The sequence below is a fragment of the Parambassis ranga genome, chromosome 22 (assembly GCF_900634625.1).
Source record: "Parambassis ranga chromosome 22, fParRan2.1, whole genome shotgun sequence".
Classification (NCBI taxonomy): domain Eukaryota; kingdom Metazoa; phylum Chordata; class Actinopteri; family Ambassidae; genus Parambassis; species Parambassis ranga.
The window spans coordinates 18,614,029-18,635,180 of NC_041042.1; the positions used below are offsets into that span (position 1 = coordinate 18,614,029).

At 40.0% G+C, this 21,152-nt stretch overlaps 1 protein-coding gene across 7 annotated transcripts in view; it reads left to right on the forward strand.

Moving 5' to 3' along the window:
- The window catches only part of nrxn3a (neurexin 3a), a 116,368-nt gene that overhangs the window by 87,544 nt on the left and 7,672 nt on the right, over positions 1–21,152 (forward strand). For 4 of the 7 annotated variants that reach the window (XM_028394860.1, XM_028394865.1, XM_028394864.1 and 1 more), the window contains 4 exons: positions 12,869–13,050; positions 14,317–14,485; positions 17,667–17,974; positions 18,637–18,718. In XM_028394860.1, the coding sequence (XP_028250661.1) occupies positions 12,869–13,050; positions 14,317–14,485; positions 17,667–17,974; positions 18,637–18,718 (741 nt within the window). Of the gene's footprint in view, positions 1–12,868; positions 13,051–14,316; positions 14,486–16,745; positions 16,836–17,666; positions 17,975–18,636; positions 18,728–21,152 lie in introns of all 7 variants that reach the window. The other 3 variants (XM_028394861.1, XM_028394862.1, XM_028394863.1) reach the window with 2 other exon arrangements.

Here is a 21,152-nt window from a genome sequence, read left to right on the forward strand (position 1 = left end):
TGAAAAAAGTGACAGTCCTTACAGACATGGCAATGCTCTGTCACTGTTCTACCAACTTAGTTACACCTGGAAATGTGCCTTAACTGTGCAGTAAATGGACATGTTTATCTAGCGTTGTTTGATTAACTACCCCAATAAATATCTCATTAGCAGGCCCATTGCCTGGCCAATGATCTCACATCAAATGAATGCAGCATTTGTAGACAGGCTGGGGAGAAGGCAGCCGCCTGCTCGCCACTTGGCAAAATAAGAAATGGTACCATATGTGGTAGTTTTACAAAACATGTAGCATTCTAAGTTCTCTTACCTTCAAACAATATTTATCTAACGTATGATGGTTCTCTACATGGGGGCAATTCATTCATAGAACTACCAGAGATGATATGTGTTAAAAAAGCTTTTATATATTTACATAAACATAAAAAATTATACCAAGCAGCAACCTCCAGGGCTGAAACCTGAAGTCCATGCAGAAGTGTTAACAACTGCAGTTCACCACACAGCCTCTAGAGGCTGGCTCCAAAAGTGGGTACATTTTTATAGACTACCATGTTAACATGCCCAACTTTACAGCAGAAATAAACAAAACTATTGTTTTCAGACTGGCTCAAAACATTTTGGGGGCCTGAAGGGGCTCCAAGGCTGGCTGTTCAATATTCCCGATTTAGCTGAATATCCCATCTAATGCCCTATTCACAGGGGGAGCAGCTGAGTCTCTGGTGTGAAGGAGAAGGCTGGCAGGAGACATGATTGTTGGACATAAAGTGTGTTTTTTAAAGTAATTATATCATTAGGTTAATAAGAAAATCACAGACAGCAGCTAAATCATATGTTATGCAGCAGTACAAATGCAGTATAATATCCAAACTCATGCCCGATAGTATATTTATTTTACTGTCAGTAAATGTTTGGCTGCTGTAAAGTTAGAATATCCTTCTGCCATGTTGAGGTGTTCATTCCACAGATATTTTAGTTAAGTGGAGTAGGGTGTTTGTATGCATCCCACATGGTGTCTGTGTATTTGCATATAGAGAGAAGGGATGGTGCACACAGCACTCAAACTCAAACAGTAAGCACACTTGTGTGGTGTATGAGTTTGTGCTTGCGCCCGTTGACATCTTGTGGTCTATGGTTGCAGCCCTCAGCTGCATTGATTTGCTTTGGCAACCTTTGATGAGAACAGCCGAAAGTAGAAGAAGATGCAATTAAAGCGTTACAGGGCCATCACACAACTTGTGGTCTGCGGGGGCCACCTCAGTCTCCTCTCCTTTGCTCACCTCCCAGAGACGTACAGCAAAAAACTCATATACAAGAGACATTTCCTGCTGCCAATAGGTAGCGTTACGACTGTATCATTGTATTAGCATATGAATCTATTCAGACTCAGATGCACAGTAGTACTGTAAGATTTTGTCCACATTGGATGTAATGTGTGGGTGGTACTGAAAAAAAATAAAAATGTTCATAATGCTACACAAAACTGGACAGAGGCGCAAATAGAAAAACCTATAATAACAAAACATTTTATGTAGCCAGTAGGCAACACTATGCCAAAGACTGACCCACACTCACCACAACTTGGCTTGCAGCCGATAACTGGCAGAAAGAGTGACTGTGATGGTAATACAGACTAATTGTCTTTACCCACCTTAAAGCTTTGTCATCCACGGCATTGATGCTGTGCACTGCTGGGTATTAGAACTGTATATCTCTTGGGGTTGGAGCCCATATTCATCATGAGTCTGTCGCAGGGCTTATGATGAGGAGACTGACAAAAGATGAAGTGGTACATTAAGACAATAAAAAGCATCCTATGATTGACCTGCGTTTGCTGAAAAATGGATATGAATAGATGACAGGAAATATGATGATGTGGCACGGGACAGGAATTATTTATGTTGGGCTTTCTGAGCTGAAAGAAAGTTGGGAATCCATCATGCATATGCAGAGGGTAAAAGAGGGATTACCTACTTAAGTTTATATGGCTCTGAAAATCTATTTGGTAGGATTCAGCGTATGGGTTTCATGAGTTTGAATCTCTAAACTCGATTATTCATGCCTCAAATCTGGGCTGTTTGACGAGAACTGAACGCCATGTTGTTGGTATATGTGACTACATTTCTGTCTAGATTACTCAATCTAGCCGGACAATCTAATCCGGCTTGTTTGCGGCCCTCCAAACCGCTAGGTGGCGCCTCGTAATATACAGAGTGCGTTCAGGCTGCGTGTGCGCATGCGCTGTGCATGTTTTTTGTCCCGTGTCGCTCATTCCTTTGTTTTTGTTTCGGTTTAAAAAGCAGTTTATTCCTTTGTAGCCCTGTGGAAAACAAACTCGGAGCAAAGCTATCATAGTTCAATGGTTGTTTACATACTGCTTTTGTACACGACCCAAACACTGTCCCTGTGAACCGGAAGTATCACGTCGCTAACCGGAAGTATCACATCGCTAGCCGGATTCGCTAGCTGCATTTGTGTTCAGACCTGAGCCACATTGAAATCAAGCTGGATATAGCTGGATTCGCGGTGTTCACACTTTAAAAAAAAACCATTTAGGATATATCCAGATACGGCCCGAATCCCACTCTATCCGGATTGATTACCCCCATGTGAATGGGGTATTAATCTACCCTGCTTGTGTGGTCCTGTCTTCAATTGCCTGCAGAGCGAGAGAGAGAGAGAGAGAGAGAGAGAGAGGGAGGTGTGTCTGCAGAGCCCAATCAAAACAGCGCATATACTCATTGCAATGAACTACGACAGTTCAGGACCATGATAGAGAGTTAGTTATGTGCAAAAAATGATAAATAAAAATAAACTTGATAAATTTTAGCCCTGCAGATCAGTGTAATACCTCGGCTTAGTTCTGTTGATTGTCAGTGCTGACTAGCGAACACCTTTGCTGTTGATTCAAAGTGAAGGCTGATTGCTCACACACTATAAATCCCCCACACTGTTTTCATAAGCCTTTCTGCTTTGATTCTTGGTATTTGTAGCCACAGTCATTTGATAAACCTTTATCCCTGTGGGCCATGTGTTGATGTGCATCAAACACATACCTGGCAATATAGTGAAATTCTTTCATTGTTTGCTTTTTTTTACTCTTCTGTTGATCAAACGGATTGTCCTCTCTCATTCCACTGTGGAGCTCTGATCCTGTAGTTTTTGGATTGCAATTATTTCTTCACAACTCTACTGTTGTTGTTGTCAGACTGTTAAGCTGGATCCATACTCCACTAGAACAGTGAATTCCCTCCCCCCTGCCGACGTTACGCCCACAAAATGACGTCATTTTTCTCTGTCCAAAAGGTGGCGATAAAAACTAATCCCAGTATTGATCACGGTGTTACAGTGGCTCGCGCACATTAAACACCAGGAGACGGGATGTATTATTGCAGACAGTCATCCACACGTTCACAGAGTTAAACTCACACAGACCAGAGGTCTGCTACAGTCAGCTACACTGATCTTCTATCTATTTTCATGCTGTACGCCCTCTTCCCTGAGCATTATCAGCTCGTTAGGCCAGGTAACCACGACTGTGCTCACAATTTGCCATACAACTGCATGGTCAACCTTTTGTGTGTGACGTGTGCTGCGTAGGAGGGCCGTATGCACACACGTCTCACGGAGTATGATACCTCCATGCTGAAACAAACTTTTTTTTTTACTCTTACCACCCATGGAGCGAGTTCTCTGTTCTCTGTTCTCGTGGAGTATGGAACAGCCTTTAGCCAAAATATTCTTGTCCATGGTTTTTGTTCAGAGTAGTGCTGAGCAGTATGACCAAAATTCTATATCACAGTATTTTTATATATTATTATAACGGTTTTCAGTATTTGACACAAATTTCTGGTTCAGAACTTGCCCTGTCCTTTTTTTACCAACAACCCCACTAATACCTGTGCTCTGTTCCATGCGTGTGCAGCGGTGCAGCAATGAAAAATGTCCCCTGTGAAACCGGTGTTGGTGGTAGGCTATATGAAAAATTCATATCATAACAGATATCAGATTTCGGTACAAACCGGTATATACCGCTCAGCACTAGTTCAGAGGAACCATGGAAATGTAGAACTTGCTTGTTGGGTGTGGATAGGCAATCTTCATTAGATAGCAAATGATAATTTACCATGTTTGATGGTAGTATAACAAGATGACAGAGGGGTTACTGTTTATTGTTGTTTGTTGGTCTCTTCTGTCTGCTTTGGGGTATTCTTATTGCAATGTCGATGAAATAAGGATCAGGAGTTGAGGAGGAGCTGATCTAAGTAAGTTGATCTAAATACTAATGACCGATTGCATGGCAACGTAAGACAGTTAAGGGAACTACCAAAAATCACAGTTCTAAAATGCACAGTGTTATATTGGTGAGTTTAATTTGAAGCTGCAAAGAACGTTTCAGTGTTTGATTTAATGTGAGAACACTAGACACGTTCATAAATGACCCCTAAGCATACTACACACACCAAGTGTCTGAAAGAACACATTCAGGGAAGGAGAACAATTTGTTTTCATGTGTCTATAAAGACATTAATGTTGGCTTCAGCGTGGGAGAGCACCTCCACCTCCTGAATCCATGCATGTAAGAAATGTGACAGTTTCACACTGGATCTCTACAGAAGGAAATGATTGATCTGCAAGCCAGAGTTGGATTAAAGGCAGTGAGGTTCAAAGAAAGAGGTTCTTCCCTCTGATCTGGAGCTGAATACAGACAAGGCTTAGCCCACAAACCAGACAACAGTAGAATGCCTTAAATTTTCCTATCATCAAGTGAATTAATATTTATAAGCAGCTGCTCATAGGCCCAAAAGTTTGTTATAACTAGAGAAATAACTGGTCAAAGTCCACTCGGGATATCTGTACAGGTGGGACAGAAGGGGGGTCTTACAGGTATTTGCTGCGCATTGATGGGGTGGGCCAGCTGGTCACAAGTGAGCAGAATGGCAAGCAATCAGAGCCTTCAGCGGGGTGACAGAGTCTATTTTCCCCTTCACTGCTCTTTATATCTGTCCTGCTGTGTGCTAGATCATTCCCATTGATCCTCCCCCAACATCAACACCCCTACCCAAACCATCAGCACGAAACACATGCCATAAAACTGCACAGTGGACCAAGCTTTAATCCTGGACTAGCTCTCCTGCTGTTTGTGATGGGTCTCGGTTGTCAGAATGGCAGTAGTTTGAGAAGGAGCAGAAGATAAAAGCTTAATGTCACTTTATTGTCCTCAGGTTTTTACTCCCTCCCTGGTTGGTACAGATAGGTGAGGTTGGAGAAGGAGAGTCTGATGCGACCCTGTACGTCTCTGTGTAATGCACGAAGGGAATGAGCTGTGTTAATACACTGTTGATAAGTGGAGGATAATGTGTTTGTTGACCTTCACCTTGCTGGTGTGCTTCGGCTGTTTGTGTAATCTTTGCCCCTCACTGTTCCACCTTGCATAAATCTAGTGCAAGAGGTGAGGAAAAAAAGAAAGAGAACAAGAAATAAATGTTGAGGGGGAGGTGCAGCTGGCGTTCTTCAGTAGGTGGAAAAAACAGCCATGCATCACACTGGACAGGTCATTTGAACAGTGCAATGCTGCGTCTTAGTGTTCCTGAGATTAGGGAGGCTAATAATTTCTGAGGGCCATGCTTTATGTTAATGTGACAGGCTGTGCTGTATATTTCTGCTGAGGCACTGTCTTTGTGCCTCTTAATTTTTCTTTAATGGAACTTGTTGTGTTTGTATCAACAACCACCTCAGAGATTTTAAACCACCCTGAATTCACTTGGATGTCCTCTGATGATTATTTCTCACAAACCAAGGACACACATACTTCACCAAAAATGTGGGTGTCATGGTGTCATTTAAAAACAGATGTATTTGTTTTAATTTCACAAGTCATGTTATAATAAGAAATCCCTTTGCATTAACAAACAGACGGAGAAGTGAAACATAAAACTAAATAAACAGGTAAAAATCACAAGCAGATCAGGACAAAACCTCCAACTTTGAGAGCTATGATTTAAATCAAAAATTATTTTTTTATGTGGCAAACAATTAAGTTTCAGTTCAGAATCGGAATCCAAAGTACTTTATTAATCCCAGGGGGAAATTGCTTAGAGTGTCTGTAATCTCTTTTAATGGGTTTCCTCGGACTCTAGTACTGGATAAGTGAGAGCAGTTTTAATTTAAGATGAGCTGCTGCTGTGCTAATGAGCACAGCCAATACCAGGGGTCACAAATATGAAATATGAAACAGTGAAACAGAACAGAACTAAGACAAACACACAATTTTGGGGCTATTTATTTAGTCTTTTGACCAGTAACCAGCATGACATCTACCCCTGTAATTGTACACTTCGGGTAGCCTTTATACACATGTAGGTCAGTGTCATGGCCAGATTATGCCAAGTTTGTTTTGTCACTATTTTAGGTTACAAGTGGGGAACAGTAATCAAAATAAAAGCCATTTCATAGTAATCAAGCTTGACTTGGGCAGCAGTGTATAAACACATTGATATGCACAGCAATGCTCAGTTGTATTGCCATGTTAAACTTGCTTTTGTGAAATGACTTCAACCACTCTGTTGACCAAGGCAAAATGAAATGATGCAACAACTTGCAATGGTGTTGAACAACTTGCTGCTTTTTCACATTCCATGCATCCTCACATTGCCAATTTCTACATGCGTCTTAAACATTTGAATTCACCTCAGTGCTGACAAACAAACACTCCTATTTGTTATGCTACACCAACACAGTTCAAGATCATGTTTCAGTCCACTTTACAATGGAAAGCAGGATGATCAGTTCTTTCATGTAGCCAATATGATATTCAGCTTCCCTACTATCCCCTCAGGCTAAAGAACAGTCAAAGGCATGTCTAGCTGCAGCCAGCAAAGTTGAATTTCAAATTTCCCATCACCTCAGGAATCAAAATGGATTAAGATTTGCAGCCACGTCAAAGAGGATGAAGAGATCACATGTTCCAGATGAAGGTCATTTCAAAATGTTTGACAAGCCTGCAAATTAAATAATTTACAACTAGAAGGTGATATATTAAGAAGTAGCACACCATCAAAGCTTGCTGTATTCCTACTATATTACTAGAAGAATTTCAGTTGTGCAACCTCTTGATTTCATGAGTTGAACCTATATTGTTGCTACAGTTGTTGACTATGTTTATATGTGAAAATATGTACACAGCAGTGGCTCACTGGTATAGCAGGATTGTCCAATAACCGGAAATGCAAGACACTTTACCTGCATAGCCTCCAGTGTACTCACTGGTGTATGGCGCTCTTTGCTTGGCTGCCTTAAGCAATTTCCCCATTGTGGGACTAATAAAGGTTTCTTAATTTCTTTAATTTATTGACTCAGAGACACAAAGTAGCTTTGAGCAAATCTCTTGAAGGTAGCAGAGAACTTGCTGGAATAGTTTAAACAGCATCTGTGTGTGGAAGAAGAGAGATACTGGATACTCTGTGGTCAAGTAGGTGCTATGGGCATAAGAGCATTTAAATCATGTACAGTGTGCCTGCTCTCAGAGTTGATATGTGAAAACGTCTTTTGTAGCTCAGGGCAGCTTTACACAAATCCACTTCTGTGATCTCTTTTTCAGCTCAACAGCTATAGTGAAAATATATTGTACTGTATCACGTGATTTGAACCAGAGCAAACAAACTTGTAAGGTGTAAAGACTACAATAATTTATATACCTGAATATTATGTGTGCAGTGAAGCCGCTGATTCTGGATTTAATGGAACACCATTTTGATGACTGACGCCATCTGCTTTGCTGTTCTAATGATACTCAACCTATTAAGTTATAGGCTTTCAAGCCTTTTTAAATGTGCTATTTTCCGTTGCTTTGTATCTACCCACATTGTGGAACAGAATATTTTATTGTTAGTATCAGAATTAATACCAGAAATCTCCAAAGCTGTTTTGTGTTCTTGATTCTTTCATCTAAAATAAGCTTCCCGGCCAGGCTGCTCCCTGCTGTTTCACTGATGGTAGGTCAGGTCTAAAAAAAGAGAAAGGAAAAATGATTAATTTAATTTTCTCCTTTGCCCTTTTATAAGCACAAATATTATAAGCAGCTTTTCAGCTTTTTAGATTTGGTAATTTCTTATTTTTAGTTGCTTTGAGATGTGCTGTTGTCCAAAGGAAAATGGTAACTTTAATAATGAGATGGAAAAGGCAGATTCAAAGGTGTGCTTTCTTTTATATTTCCTGTTGCTCTCTTTTTGTCTAGGAGCATATGTTTTAGCACGTTTTCTTGTTAGTCTCTTGTCAAAATTGCTCTAACCTACCTGTGGTACCTCTTGCTTATAAGAGGCTGTGCAAATGTGCCTTTTTCCATTAAATACCTAAATAGCCTAATGTTGTTTATTTTATTTGCTGTCTCCACAATTCGTCACAATTTGCGATGCGCATACACACATGTGCAGACACAGGTGAGCACACTCCCACCAGCTGATGTTGTGTTTTGCTCTCCGTTGCTCATGACATGCTAGTTGGATAGACTGAACTTCATTGACTATGCTAAACTAAGCTAAGCTAACGGTAGTGATGCCAGTCTTCAAGAATGTAATCCTTGTCTTGCTGTTTAATTGATGCTCAATGTTACTCAATTTATCTGTCAGTGATATGGCTCATTGACAGTATACTGAGTTGCTAGAACCCTGCTATGACTGATTAGTGTGAGAGTGTGTTGTTGAGCTTCTGGTATTTGTGTTTGAAGAACAGTGCATATTAATGGGTTTCTTTAGTGGCTGGATGTCTTTATGTGGTTTTATTTGCTTTAATGGTAACAGTGAAGCTGGTTACAGAGTCTTCTTTGGTATTGTAGTGTTATTCCATATTTTGCATCGCAGGTGGCATTGTGTCACTGACTGCACAAGATCATCTGTCAACATGTCTGTGTTCATTTGCATTCTCACAGTCAGCACACTCTGCCTTTCACAGTTGTGACTTCATTACCCTAGCTCTTGATTATTGTTTCCATTTTGCTGCTTCTGTCAATATTTACGCACAGCTATTCCTGTTTTCATTTGCCTCCCCATTTCCTCATCTGCACCACCACTCTTTCACCTTTCTTTTACCTTTCCTTTCTTTCTCAGCGCCTCCACCCTCACCCCTTTCAACTGCCTTCAGCCCCTCCCCATCTTCCCTCTCTCTCATGCTGTGGCTGCTCTGGGATCCAGATCATTTCTGCCGTCTTCATTGAAAGGCATGCGTTCCGAGACTGAGCATACATCAAAGGACAGTCGGTACCGAAATGCACAACAGTGCACAAAAGAAAGGGTATTTTGTTGCTGGCATTTTGTGATTTTTTTAAATGGATACTTAAAGGAAATTAAACTGGAAGACAAACAGGAGGAGCTTGCAGAAGTGGACAGTAAGTGGTCCAGTGGATGTACAGTACTCTGTTTCTTGACAAGATCAGGCAGTGTCGTTCTCTTTGTGGCTTTAAGATTCACTTGAGTGAGCTGGCAGATGGCTGCAAAAGATAAGCCACAAGATGTGTACAGAGAAGGAAGCAAAAGGTGTCCATCAACTTCTCACAGGCCATGCGTGTGTGTGTCATGTGTGAGGATCCTTCTCTAATGGTCTCTTTTTCCATGGTTAACTGAGGTCAGCTAAGTGTTTCTGTGAGAATAATGTGCATTAAACGTCTGGGAATATCAAGGACAGACAGGTTGCTGATCTTTACTGAGACTATTCCTCTTTAGAACTGTTTTGCTTTGGATCTGTTGGGTTGTTTTACCATGCGCCCCATTGGTGCTTTACTTTTACGGGGTGTCATAAAAATGGGTGCATGCCAAGCACCTGGACTGATTGTCCTCTATCAGAGTGCCTGGATAGGGTGGATGGTTCTGGGATGTATTGCTGCATCCATAAAGCAGAGCTCATCCATTTCGGGGAGGTTGGAGAATTCTGTGAGCACCACCAGACCTCGGGTGGCAACGGCTGCTTATGCTTACCCAGAGCTGCAACACCTGCATGTGATGAGGCACCGCTCCTCTCCACTTGTCTCCATATACAGGTCTCCAGCATCACTGAGGGGTGGTCATGGTGAGTGACAAAACTTGTCATTTTGTGCATTTTGTTTAAATTACATTTTAATTTAACAAATAAAAAAGTACAAGCAGGTGACACATCAATTTTTGTACATAATGCTATCGTGTTCTAACATAATAATCAAATGGCTATCTGCTGTTAAAGTTTATTGTAAAATATAAACCCCTTGTTCTATGATTTTGCTGGGTCACTAAAGGATCATCAAAGACTTGCCCAGAAGACATATTATCATCTTAAATATTCTGAGGATCTTCAAGTTAATAGTTCGACTGTGTCCCAATGTCAGTTCCCCCTTCTTGTGACCACTATCCCTGTACCTGCCCTGCTGCTTAGAAGCACCCCTTGACATGATGCCGCAAACGTCATTAGACGCATCAGATTAAGTGGCCTTTCAGTCCTTTAAGTCCAGCTCGGCATTCATGTACCATGATGGGCCATTCTATCATTAACTTCTGCTTAATGGAGTGTTGGTGTTAGGGTTACTATTCTTTTAGCAGACTTCTTTTTAGTCTGCACAGTTTGTTACACATTGTGTAATCACAGCCCACCCAAACTCCAAATATGGTCAAAGATGTAAAGTGAGAGTGAAGCTGAAGCAGGCAGCCAGTCACTCATGCAGAAAGCTTGCACGGTGATACAGCACCTGTCTCTCACTCAAAGCAATCACGCCCATAAATATGCGTAACTTTAGGTCTTAATATAATTAAAACGAGTTATTTTTACTAACCGAATCACTTTTTTTGTTCACAATATTGCCTGCCGACGAGAACACGTGACTTTACCGTCCAATGTGTAGAAACCAAAATACCTCCACACTTTTCATGTGTCGACGTTGTGATTGTCCGCCCAGAGTGGCTTTCCTCATTATTATCCATTTAGCAAAAGTTGGCTTAATGTTGCTGATCTTTACTGCTGAGAGGCTGCAGGTAACGAGGGCCACTATGAGATGTCAATACGATAGTAGTGCCTTCTACCGGAATACAATGCACACTACTTCAAATGGTCTGACGTGCTAATATCATACATTCAAAGGGGCAATTACAGTTCGAGTACGAACTTTTCACCCCTGGTTCGAACTCATGTTCGAATATCGAATAAAACCTGACAGCCTTAGTCGCCTCACAGGAAGAAGGTTTCCCGTTCACTTATGACTGGGGTCTTTCTGTGTGAGTTTGCACATTCTCCCTGTGCCAGCGTGGGTTTTCTCAGGGTACTCTGGCTTCCTCCCACATTCTAAAAGACGTGCTTGTTAGGTCAATTGGGGACTCTTAATTGCCTGTAGGTGTGAGTGTGAATGGTTTTTTGTATGTGTATGTTTCCCTGTGATAGACTGGTGACCTCTCCACTGGTGTACCCAGCCTCTCACCTATTGATAGCTGGGATGGGCTCCAGCTCCCCGTGACCATGCACCTAGAGGCTGTGGTGTGAACTGCAATTGTCTAACACAAGCAGCAACCCTTTATGTTGCTGCTTGCCTTTCACCATGCTAGTATGGCTTTTGGAAGAATACTCACGTACAGAAGTAAAAATGTACCTAGGTCATATTATACCGTGTGAAATGCAAGGGTTTTCTTGGTTTCTTGAATACATTCAAACTCTTATCTGAAAGGACCCCTCAGGTTCAATTCCAGGCATTTAACCTCCTGTAGGGTAGTTAGCACCTTAGTGAGGGTTCTGTAGTGATTGGTTGTGCTGAAGGCCACCTTCTCTGTTAAGATATATTTGTTCCTTTTTTAAAATTTTAACCTCATGCTTCTGTGTGCATTATCTGCAGTCCACCCACATCTGAAGAACATTATGTAGGTAAATGGAAACAACAATTACTGCTAGGGAGTTTCCTGTCCTGTTGTAGTTTGGTGTTTTATGTTTCAGTGGAACCATGTTCTCAAGTAATCCCAAAACAGTTAAAATTGGACTATGTGACTAATATATGTAAAGCCCTTCAAATCTCTAGCATAGTTTTTAAACTGAATCCACTGCAAAAAACTGATGCTTCATAATAATTATATATTATTATGAAGCATATAATAATTTTTCATAATGCTTTCCTCCACCGCTCTCTGCAATTACCATTGTTTGTGCTTCTTTATATCACACTATACAGTCTACCATGTCATCTTTCTGTTGATCCTGATTGCAATACTTTTGCAATCAGTCTCTGTGTCATTTTAAGGGGCAAAGGCATCAGCTGATTTCCATTTTTCCTTCATTTTTGCAGGTAGTCATAGTGGAAAGTGTGATTTGCGGGCATGAAGCCACAATTGGTACACCCACACACTATTGCATTGTATGATGAGGTGAATGAGCAGTTTTTAAGCAGGCACAAGAGGTCATGGTGTTTCAATAAAAGTAGTTCTTTGCATAGGATAAAGCAGCTTGGGTAGAAACTTTTTGAGTGCTAGCAACAATGCACCATTGTGACTCCACCTGGGCAGCTTATTAGCACTAGCCAGCCGATGTGTGTTTTAGCATACAGTCTTACAGCATTCTGTCACTTCCCCTATGCACACAAACATATGTATCAATATCTCACTAGCTCTCATTTTCTCATTACGTATACGATGGTATTGTGATGTTGGCCGTCTTGCTAGGTTTTCCTGGAGGCTTGTTGGCTTTATGTGCATTAATGCCTTAAATATGAACATGGTGACAGTGCAAGCACACAATATTTGGAACAATGGCAACAGCTGAGCCTATTATTTTTCCCACACACCACTACTAAAGATTTAGCTCACCGCTTCATTAAACAACCCTCCATTAAAATACGTTCTTTGAGATTAATTAAAATCTTCTTTTTTCTGTTCAGCTGGGACGACATACATCTTTGGCAAAGGAGGAGGGCTCATTACATTCAACTGGCCAACCAACGAGAGGCCAAGCACCAGGACGGACAGACTGACTGTTGGCTTCAGCACCTCTCTGAAAGATGGCATCCTGGTCAGAATTGACAGTGCACCTGGTCTGGGAGATTATCTTATGCTGCACATAGTAAGTTCTCACACACATTTAGCTTGTGCCGTTTCTCTCCTCCTTTGCTTTATGTCTACTGTTCTGCATGACCTGTGTGTTCTGACTGGTTCTTGAGCACATTCATGCACCTGGGTTGGATTGTTGTGAAGGACAGCAAGCTAAAATGGGGAAAATAATGTAGTGCGTTCTATGTGTGATGACTTTCTGTATTGATGAGAACCTCAAAGTTGTTTATCCTGGTGTTCCTTTCTTTGAGCTATCACTTAGGCATCTAAAGAGTAAAAAGCACTGTAAAATCAAGAAATGCAACCACAGGAAATTTGAAGTGTGTATGGCTCTTCAGTCACAGACACTTCGTGAATATAAATTCTATGGTTGCTGAGTGAATAGACCCAGAAGTGCCTCATTGGCAGCCATGATAAGCACTCCAATTCTCTATTTACTAAGGATACACTGGATTAGCATAGGACACACTGGGCCATCCTTTACCAAAGAAAAGAAGATAACACTGTTCCTCAAGTGTGCAGAAACATTCCGAAGATTGACAAACGAGAAATTAAACGAGAAACTTGCAGCCACCTGTTATTGAGTCATCACAGAAGTAGTTTTTGTGTGAACAGAACAGACTTCTACTCCGCCTATGTGTAGTAAATAGACTACAGTATATTAAGTGTCACTATTAAGTGTAACAGCTCACCTGTCTGAAGGTAGACAAATTAATTATATTTGCCTGTAGATTCCTATCCCGTCTCAATGTCAGGGATTGTTTATTCACCAGAAGTGTCAAATGAATTTGTTTGTCTGCTTTTACACCTGGTATGTAAATGCACACAGTATTCCATCTCTGCACAGAGCCGGTGGATCCTGATGCTATTTGATTCTGCAGGTGATACACTCAGGGAAACTGCTGCAGGCTCAGCAACAAAGTCGGCTTCAACTACTGATAACATTTTATGGAAAGCCAGATTGTATCCATTATTGATGAGTCTCTTTAATAACAGTGATGTATGAGATGTTTTGAATATTGTAACCGGTAATAGAAGTGAATTTTATGCGGTTGTCCCTGAATGCATAAAGCAAAGGATTCATATAATGACAGCAAGATACATCCTTTGTAGATCTTTTTTAGAACAGTGTTGTTTCACCTCCACTGTCACACAACTATGTAGCTCAGTGAACGTGCTGTCAAATTCTCGCAGCAATCCTCCTTCCCATTTTTTCTTTACTTTACTTTACAGTGTTTACTTAGTACAGTGTATTATTGATTGTGTTTCTTCATTGCAGCAACAAGGCAAAATTGGAGTCACATTTAACATCGGCACAGTGGACATTAGCGTGCAGGAAAGTACCCCAGTGAATGATGGGAAGTATCATGTTGTCCGTTTCACCAGGAATGGTGGCAACGCTACACTGCAGGTGGACAACTGGTCAATCAATGAGCACTTTCCAACAGGTACAGCACCAATGTATTAATCACTATTACAGGAATGCTAAAAGTTGTTATTAATAGGTTTTGCTGTATTAAGGCAATGGGATTATGTTATGATACAAGGCACTGGGCAGCATCTGCTTCACAAGGCTTTGTTTGCTTGTGGTTATGACATCTATAGAGTCTCTCTATACAGCCATTGTTTACAGTTTTATGCTTTAGTTTTGGTGATGAGAAACACAGTGTATCCACTCATCACACAATCTGTGAACTCTGTCACCCTCTGTTGGTAACTAGCAGAAACTACAATGTACTGTCTGTGCTGTTAATCTATTTGAATTTGGTACTCGGAGAGAGCTTAGATTGGTCGTCTAAATAAGTCAGTCACTTATAAAACTTTACAATTTTGTCATACTAAGTCATATCAAGGTCTGGACTACAAACCTGTTACTTTTACTTTTTACACTAAAAAGGAAGGAAATGACACCATCAGACCATTAGACTAGTCTTTCCTTTATAACCATTACTCTCTGAAGAATAAAGTATTATGTACATTCTTGTAGATGAAGAATAGAATGGTTATTAATTAGTGACAAAACATCTTTTATCTAAAAACATCCAGTCAGATTCAGTCCCTGCAGGAGACTCCCTGGCAGCCTGCTGCAGACAAAAACCCTCAAGTTTCACAGAATCCACACTCGTGCCCTTGCCCAGCACCCTGCTCCGTCACACGATTCAGGACTTGGCATCAGTGTGCTGCTTTTCCATGGGTGATCAGCACCCTGGAGTCTTGGTAACAGTGTGATAGAGGCAAGTGTAATGGACAAATTGTTCTGCTGTTCTGGCTCTTTCAGTGCCGTGTCCTGCAATTTAGTGTGGCCCTCTGCAATGGAGGACCATTCAAGTATTCAGCTATTTGGCAGTGTTTCCAGGTGCTTGGCCTAGATAGGGATATGATGGACAGGGCAAAACTTCCGGACTCTTTTCACCAGGTTGCTGTAGTAGGGCAGGGAGGTTCTCAGAGACTGGGACAGTGTTTAGGAAGGGACACATCTCCATGAACTTGTGGTGGTCATCAGCAGGTCATTTCCTGGTGATTTTTGTTTCAATTCAGATTTCCAGAGTGTTTTTATAAATCACATACACTTGTCTCATGTGTATAAAGTAAAAATATGGCAACATGAAGATGGTTTAAAAAAAAGTTGTATTCTAGCACAGCTTTGATTTGATTTATTTCAGGTCACCCAATATCTCCCACAGTTTGGGGATGAAAACAGATGAGGCCTCATTGAAAATTTGGTCCTTTCTTTGGAGGAGGTGTGGCTTCAAGGGTTGGACCCAAAAAGCATTGTTCATTTTATATGAACGCTAGGCTAGTAATCTCTCACTTGTACAATTTCATCATAATGTGGTCCTAAGAGTCTGTACGTCTAATTTAGCAGCCTGGGATTAGTTATTGACTTTTCCTAGGTATTATCAGTTAAATGTTAATGCATTTATTAAGGACCATGTTATCAGTTTCATTACAATGAACTGGAAGTTCTTCTGTTGGACCTTCAGTTATCCATCGATGCACATGCTGTCCAGTGCGCTGTAGGTAATGTCTGCTAGAACACATTTGTGTGTAACATGTGGTGACATTTCCCAGCTCACGTCATATTACAATAAACAAAGGCCAGAGTTAACAGTATGCACAAACTACAGAAACTCACAAATGAGATTTCTAATGCGTTTTAACGCCGGGCTCATTCTTTTTGGTTTTCTTGGAGTGTGAATGTAATGTCACTCAAAGTGGAGTCACTATATAAGTCTAAATAAAAGAAAAAACAACATCTGACACTGTGTGCATTCCTGATAAAGAAAGTTGAGCTCATGTGCTATAAAATACACAGAAGTTATTGAAGGAAGAGAGGCTTCTTTGTTCACCTCTCAGTGTAAACATCATATATTTAAGGAAGATTTGGGACAAGCTGCTGCTGACAGTAAAGAGAATTTTGAGACTAAAGCAGCCCAAAAGGCAAATTGAAGATCTAGAACTGTATAGTGCACCATCTTTTACAGCAGCAGCGTTGTTTTTATGCCAGTCCAGTAATGAGGAGGACTGTTCCTGGAATTTTGTTTATCTTAAAAAAACAAAGATAATGAGCCCTGCAGCAACTAAAAATATTGTAACCCAACTGTAATCCTCAGCTAAAATCATTCTAACCTTTTGTAAATGATAGTCACTTCCTTCAGGTGAGATGATTTATAAATGTCTTTATAAATGTGTTTTTAAACTTCAAAGGGAACAGCGACATTGAACGCTATCAAATGGCGAATAAGAAAATTCCTTTCAAATATGCCAGACCTGTAGAAGAGTGGCTACAAGAGAAAGGTAATTTCAAATAACCATGTTTTTATGTGATCTCACTGTTGACTCATCTGCACCCCTGAATGAATCGCATGCATTTGTCTTTATTATATGTAATTTTAGAGACAATACAATCTAACCTCTTTTCAATTGTTATTTTTGTTATAAGCTAAAAATGGGTTAAAGGTGTAATTTGTAGTCAAGTTGCCGGTCCTTCCCCTTGAATGTGGTCGCTGTTGTTTCTGTGAAGTATGGTATAGCTTTGAGATACTGAGGGCACTTCCATTGTGAGGCTCTGTGCTAAACACACATAGTAGCTGAATGGTTTCATCTAGAAATCTGAGTCTCATCTCAATAAATACACTCAATAAATAAATAGTCATGGAATATATTGCAATTTATTCCATGGCGGAAACGTTACAGCACGGCTCTCTTGTTGATCAGACTAGATGCTACACTGAGTAATTAGATCACCTTGCAGTTCAAAGTGGTTTTGCATAAGAGCACAAACCTTGGCTAGCTGGTTAGCATGATGTTTTTTTGAACCAGATTTATTACAAATTACACCTTAAACTCTCCTGTATACATGCAACCTAATACAGGACTAAATGTAGAACTGTTGAACTAAATTATTGTTAATTAATTTAACAATAAAACATCAAATAAATTGATGTATAATAACAAAATAATGAATTAGGTAATAGTATAATAGAATGTATTTACAGCTATTTTGTGTCCTGTATGTCAGAAACTTGTGTACGTGTAAAGCAGCTGAGCCAATCACAATAATGTACAGCAGTGCTGTCATCAGTCATTAATCTGATGCGATTTTCTCACTCTGGATGTCTTCCCTAGGACGGCAGCTAACAATTTTCAACACTCAAGCATCAGTCTCGATTGGCGGCAGCGACCGTAGCCGACCCTTTCAGGGTCAGCTATCGGGCCTTTATTACAATGGCCTTAAGGTGTTGAACATGGCTGCTGAAGGCAACCCTAACATCAAGGTTAATGGCAGTGTGAGGTTGGTAGGTGATGTGCCCAGTGTGGCAGGTTCAGCCAGGACCACAGCCATGCCTCCAGAGATGTCCACTACTTTCATTGAGACTACCACCATGATGTCCACCACCACCACACGGAAACACAGATCCTCCTCAACTGTACAGGTATGAATGTACTTCCAGTGCACACCTATGCTCTAAATTGCAAGTATTTTGTCATTCACTTTGTTTTTAACTTACTTACCTTCTACTACTTAATTTTATCAATATTAATGCCAATTATCAAACTGTCAAAATAAAACAATCCCTCTAAGGAAGAGTAGGCAGACCACCCTTGTAGTGTACAAAGGTTTGGATAGTCTCACAAGGCAACAATTAACGTAGTATGATTACGCTTTGTATACAAGTTTGCCTGGGACTGCAATACTTCAGATTAATAAATTATTATTAGAAGAATCAATCTCACATCTGAGGCTGTAAGTCCTCAGCTTTAGTGACCTCAGTTCTCATATTTCAAATGAATGCAAAGAAATCTGGATCTTTGTCGTCCTTGTTGGCCTGACATGTGTAAGGGTGATGATTATCATTATTGTTTATTATTAATTGATGATTTCCTTTCACTGTCACATTATTGTTACTGGACTGCTCATACAGTATGGATTCTGGTCAAACTAGTGCTTTTAAACTCAAAAATGAACATTCATGTCCACAGTCTAAATGTGTGCATTTTCTTTTGTCCTTGTGTGTGTCCTTTGCTGCTGGCTTTTTGGTGTTTGGTTTATCTCTCCTGTGGATGTGACCTCTGATGACTATTGTTCCGCCTACAGCATACAGCAGATGAGATAGTGTCATCTGCGGAGTGCTCGAGTGACGATGAAGACCTGGAGGAGTGCGACACTAGCCATGCAGGTGGGCTAGGTTAGTTTGCATTTGCTTGCTTTCTCTGTGCTTTCACTCATCTGTACCAGAGGATCGAGGTATCCTCTAAAGCATCACATCCCCATGGTTAGACAAAGTGTAACTTCATAACAAATGTGAGTGACACAAGATACACTACACATTAAATAGAGTTGTTTTATTGGTTAAAGTCAAATTGAGGCTGGTCTACATCAGTAACAGAGACGGTTTATTGCTGCTAGTTGATAACAGTACCGTAGGAAGCCATTGATATCATGAGCTACACTTGCACATGGGGTCTTCTAAAGTGCTCAACATGGTTACCAGTGAACATACAAATGTTGTCTGCAGAGAGGAGCAATAAGGATTAGAATGTCTTATCACAAATGTGCTATATTTGTATGTTGGTGAACCATGTTCTCTGCACTGATGCTGCACAATGTTATCACATCCTGTTTGACTCCATTGCTCCTGCCATACACTGCTCTACTGGTTTTCATTGACATTTCAAGAGTTTTTTTTACCATTTCTTTTTTTCTGCTAAATTTAGTGTTGTCTAGATTATGTTCATGTGTTTTACTTTCTGTTCCCATTTGTGTTTTTCCAGATTTAGCAGCTTGCGTTGTCATAGAGAACAGATATCATTGAATTTCTGTGTACAGGTTTTTTCTTTTTTTGGGTCATACTTTTGCTTTTAGGTGTACTCGTTATTCTGTCTTTTTTGTATCTAAATATTACAAAATCTAAAATGTTGTGATAACCTCAGAGAATTGGTTTGAAAGAATTTGGGAATTTCCTTATTAGAGCAACATTGATTGGTTATGGGGAAAGGCATGGGAACAGTCATACTAGTAGTAAACTTTCCTGAATGTTTAATCACTTAAATTCATTTTGAAAAATAAACTTAACCTTTAAAAATAATGCTCATCAGTTCTGATATCCCACTGACAGCCAATATAATATAACGGAAATCATGAGTTGCATTTGCTATTAGTGTTAGTGGTCTGTAGTTGTTCTGCATTTAGTAATCTGGATGAGATGAGCCTGAGTTAGTTGTGCTATAAGAAAAGAAGTCCTTAGCTTTCAGATATTATATTATAATTTTTATTTTCTATGTAACTCTGTAATCACATTAAGACTAAGGAATTTAGTGTTATTGCTGATCGCCCCTTTCTGAAGGTCATTCCCAAATTTTTTCAAAAAGTATGTGCAATATTGTTGTGTACAGTAAATGGGTTTCAAACTGTGCTGTGTAGCCTGAGATCCATGGGGTTTTGTGAAGAAAGACAAAGACAGGGCCCCAGTCATCCAATCATGTGTTTACACAGAAATTCACACCATTCTAACCCTAACATCACTTTGACAGCTGCATGCTTTAATTTTGAACTTTTCTTTGCTCTTTTTTTTTTTTTTTTGGAAGTCAATGCTATCTCCTGTTGTTTTGTCTTTTTCTGTTACTAAGATGTCATTCCCGTCTATTCGCCAACTGTCCAAAAATACATACTAGTATTTTGGTGCATACGGTGCATGACGTTTTAGTGGGTGATTTCATCATATTTTCTGGGGTACTGTGTGGCTTTGTCCCCTGCAGCTTTTAAAATAAAACATTAAAGCAAACAACGAAGGCAAAAAATCTTTTCTTGCCATCATAAGTGAGGTTCCATACGTTACTGATGGCATGAATTGTATTTGACAACCACCCTTCTTCTAGCTTCCACCCTTTAACATACACACATATTCTAGTCTAGATGGCATAAAAAGATTTGTTGCCGTAAATTGTAGTATCTTCATTATATTTTCTCTTGAGCAGTCATTGGTTTCATAGTTAACTCTTTGAGTCATTCTCTTCTGGGTGACCTTTGATCATTTGTTTTTGCATGCTTTTTGACAACATGCACTCGCATTTAGACTACCTTGGTTGTTATGTCTGCATTTGTGTTTAAGTTGTAAGCCATTTTTGCGGTCACAGCATCATCGAATGTGGTCTACTTTACTCCACACTGTCTTTATTTTGTCAGTGTGGCTGTCTTATTTATCAGTGATTCTGTTCTCTGTTTTTTTTTTTTGGTTCTTTCCTTTTAACAAATTTCATAAGATGGCAAATAAAACGCTTTCAGAAGATATTTTTACATAGATTTTAGAGCATTTTAATATAATTAGATCTATCCTAATATTTTATAATGTACTTCTTACTATTACCAAGTTTAACAAATGAATGAATACAGTGCCAATAAGAGCATTAGACAAAAGAAGGCTCACTTTGCGAGTGCCAAGACTAAATTATTAAAATAATTATAATGAATCAGCAATCATATGTGGCCTCACTACTTAAAATATATATCAAATATTAATTTGCTCAGTGATTCTACAAGTCCATCAAGGTCATGGTAGCAACAGTTGAGGAGCAGTGGCACATAAGCCCCATCGTCTCCATCATCTCCCTTTT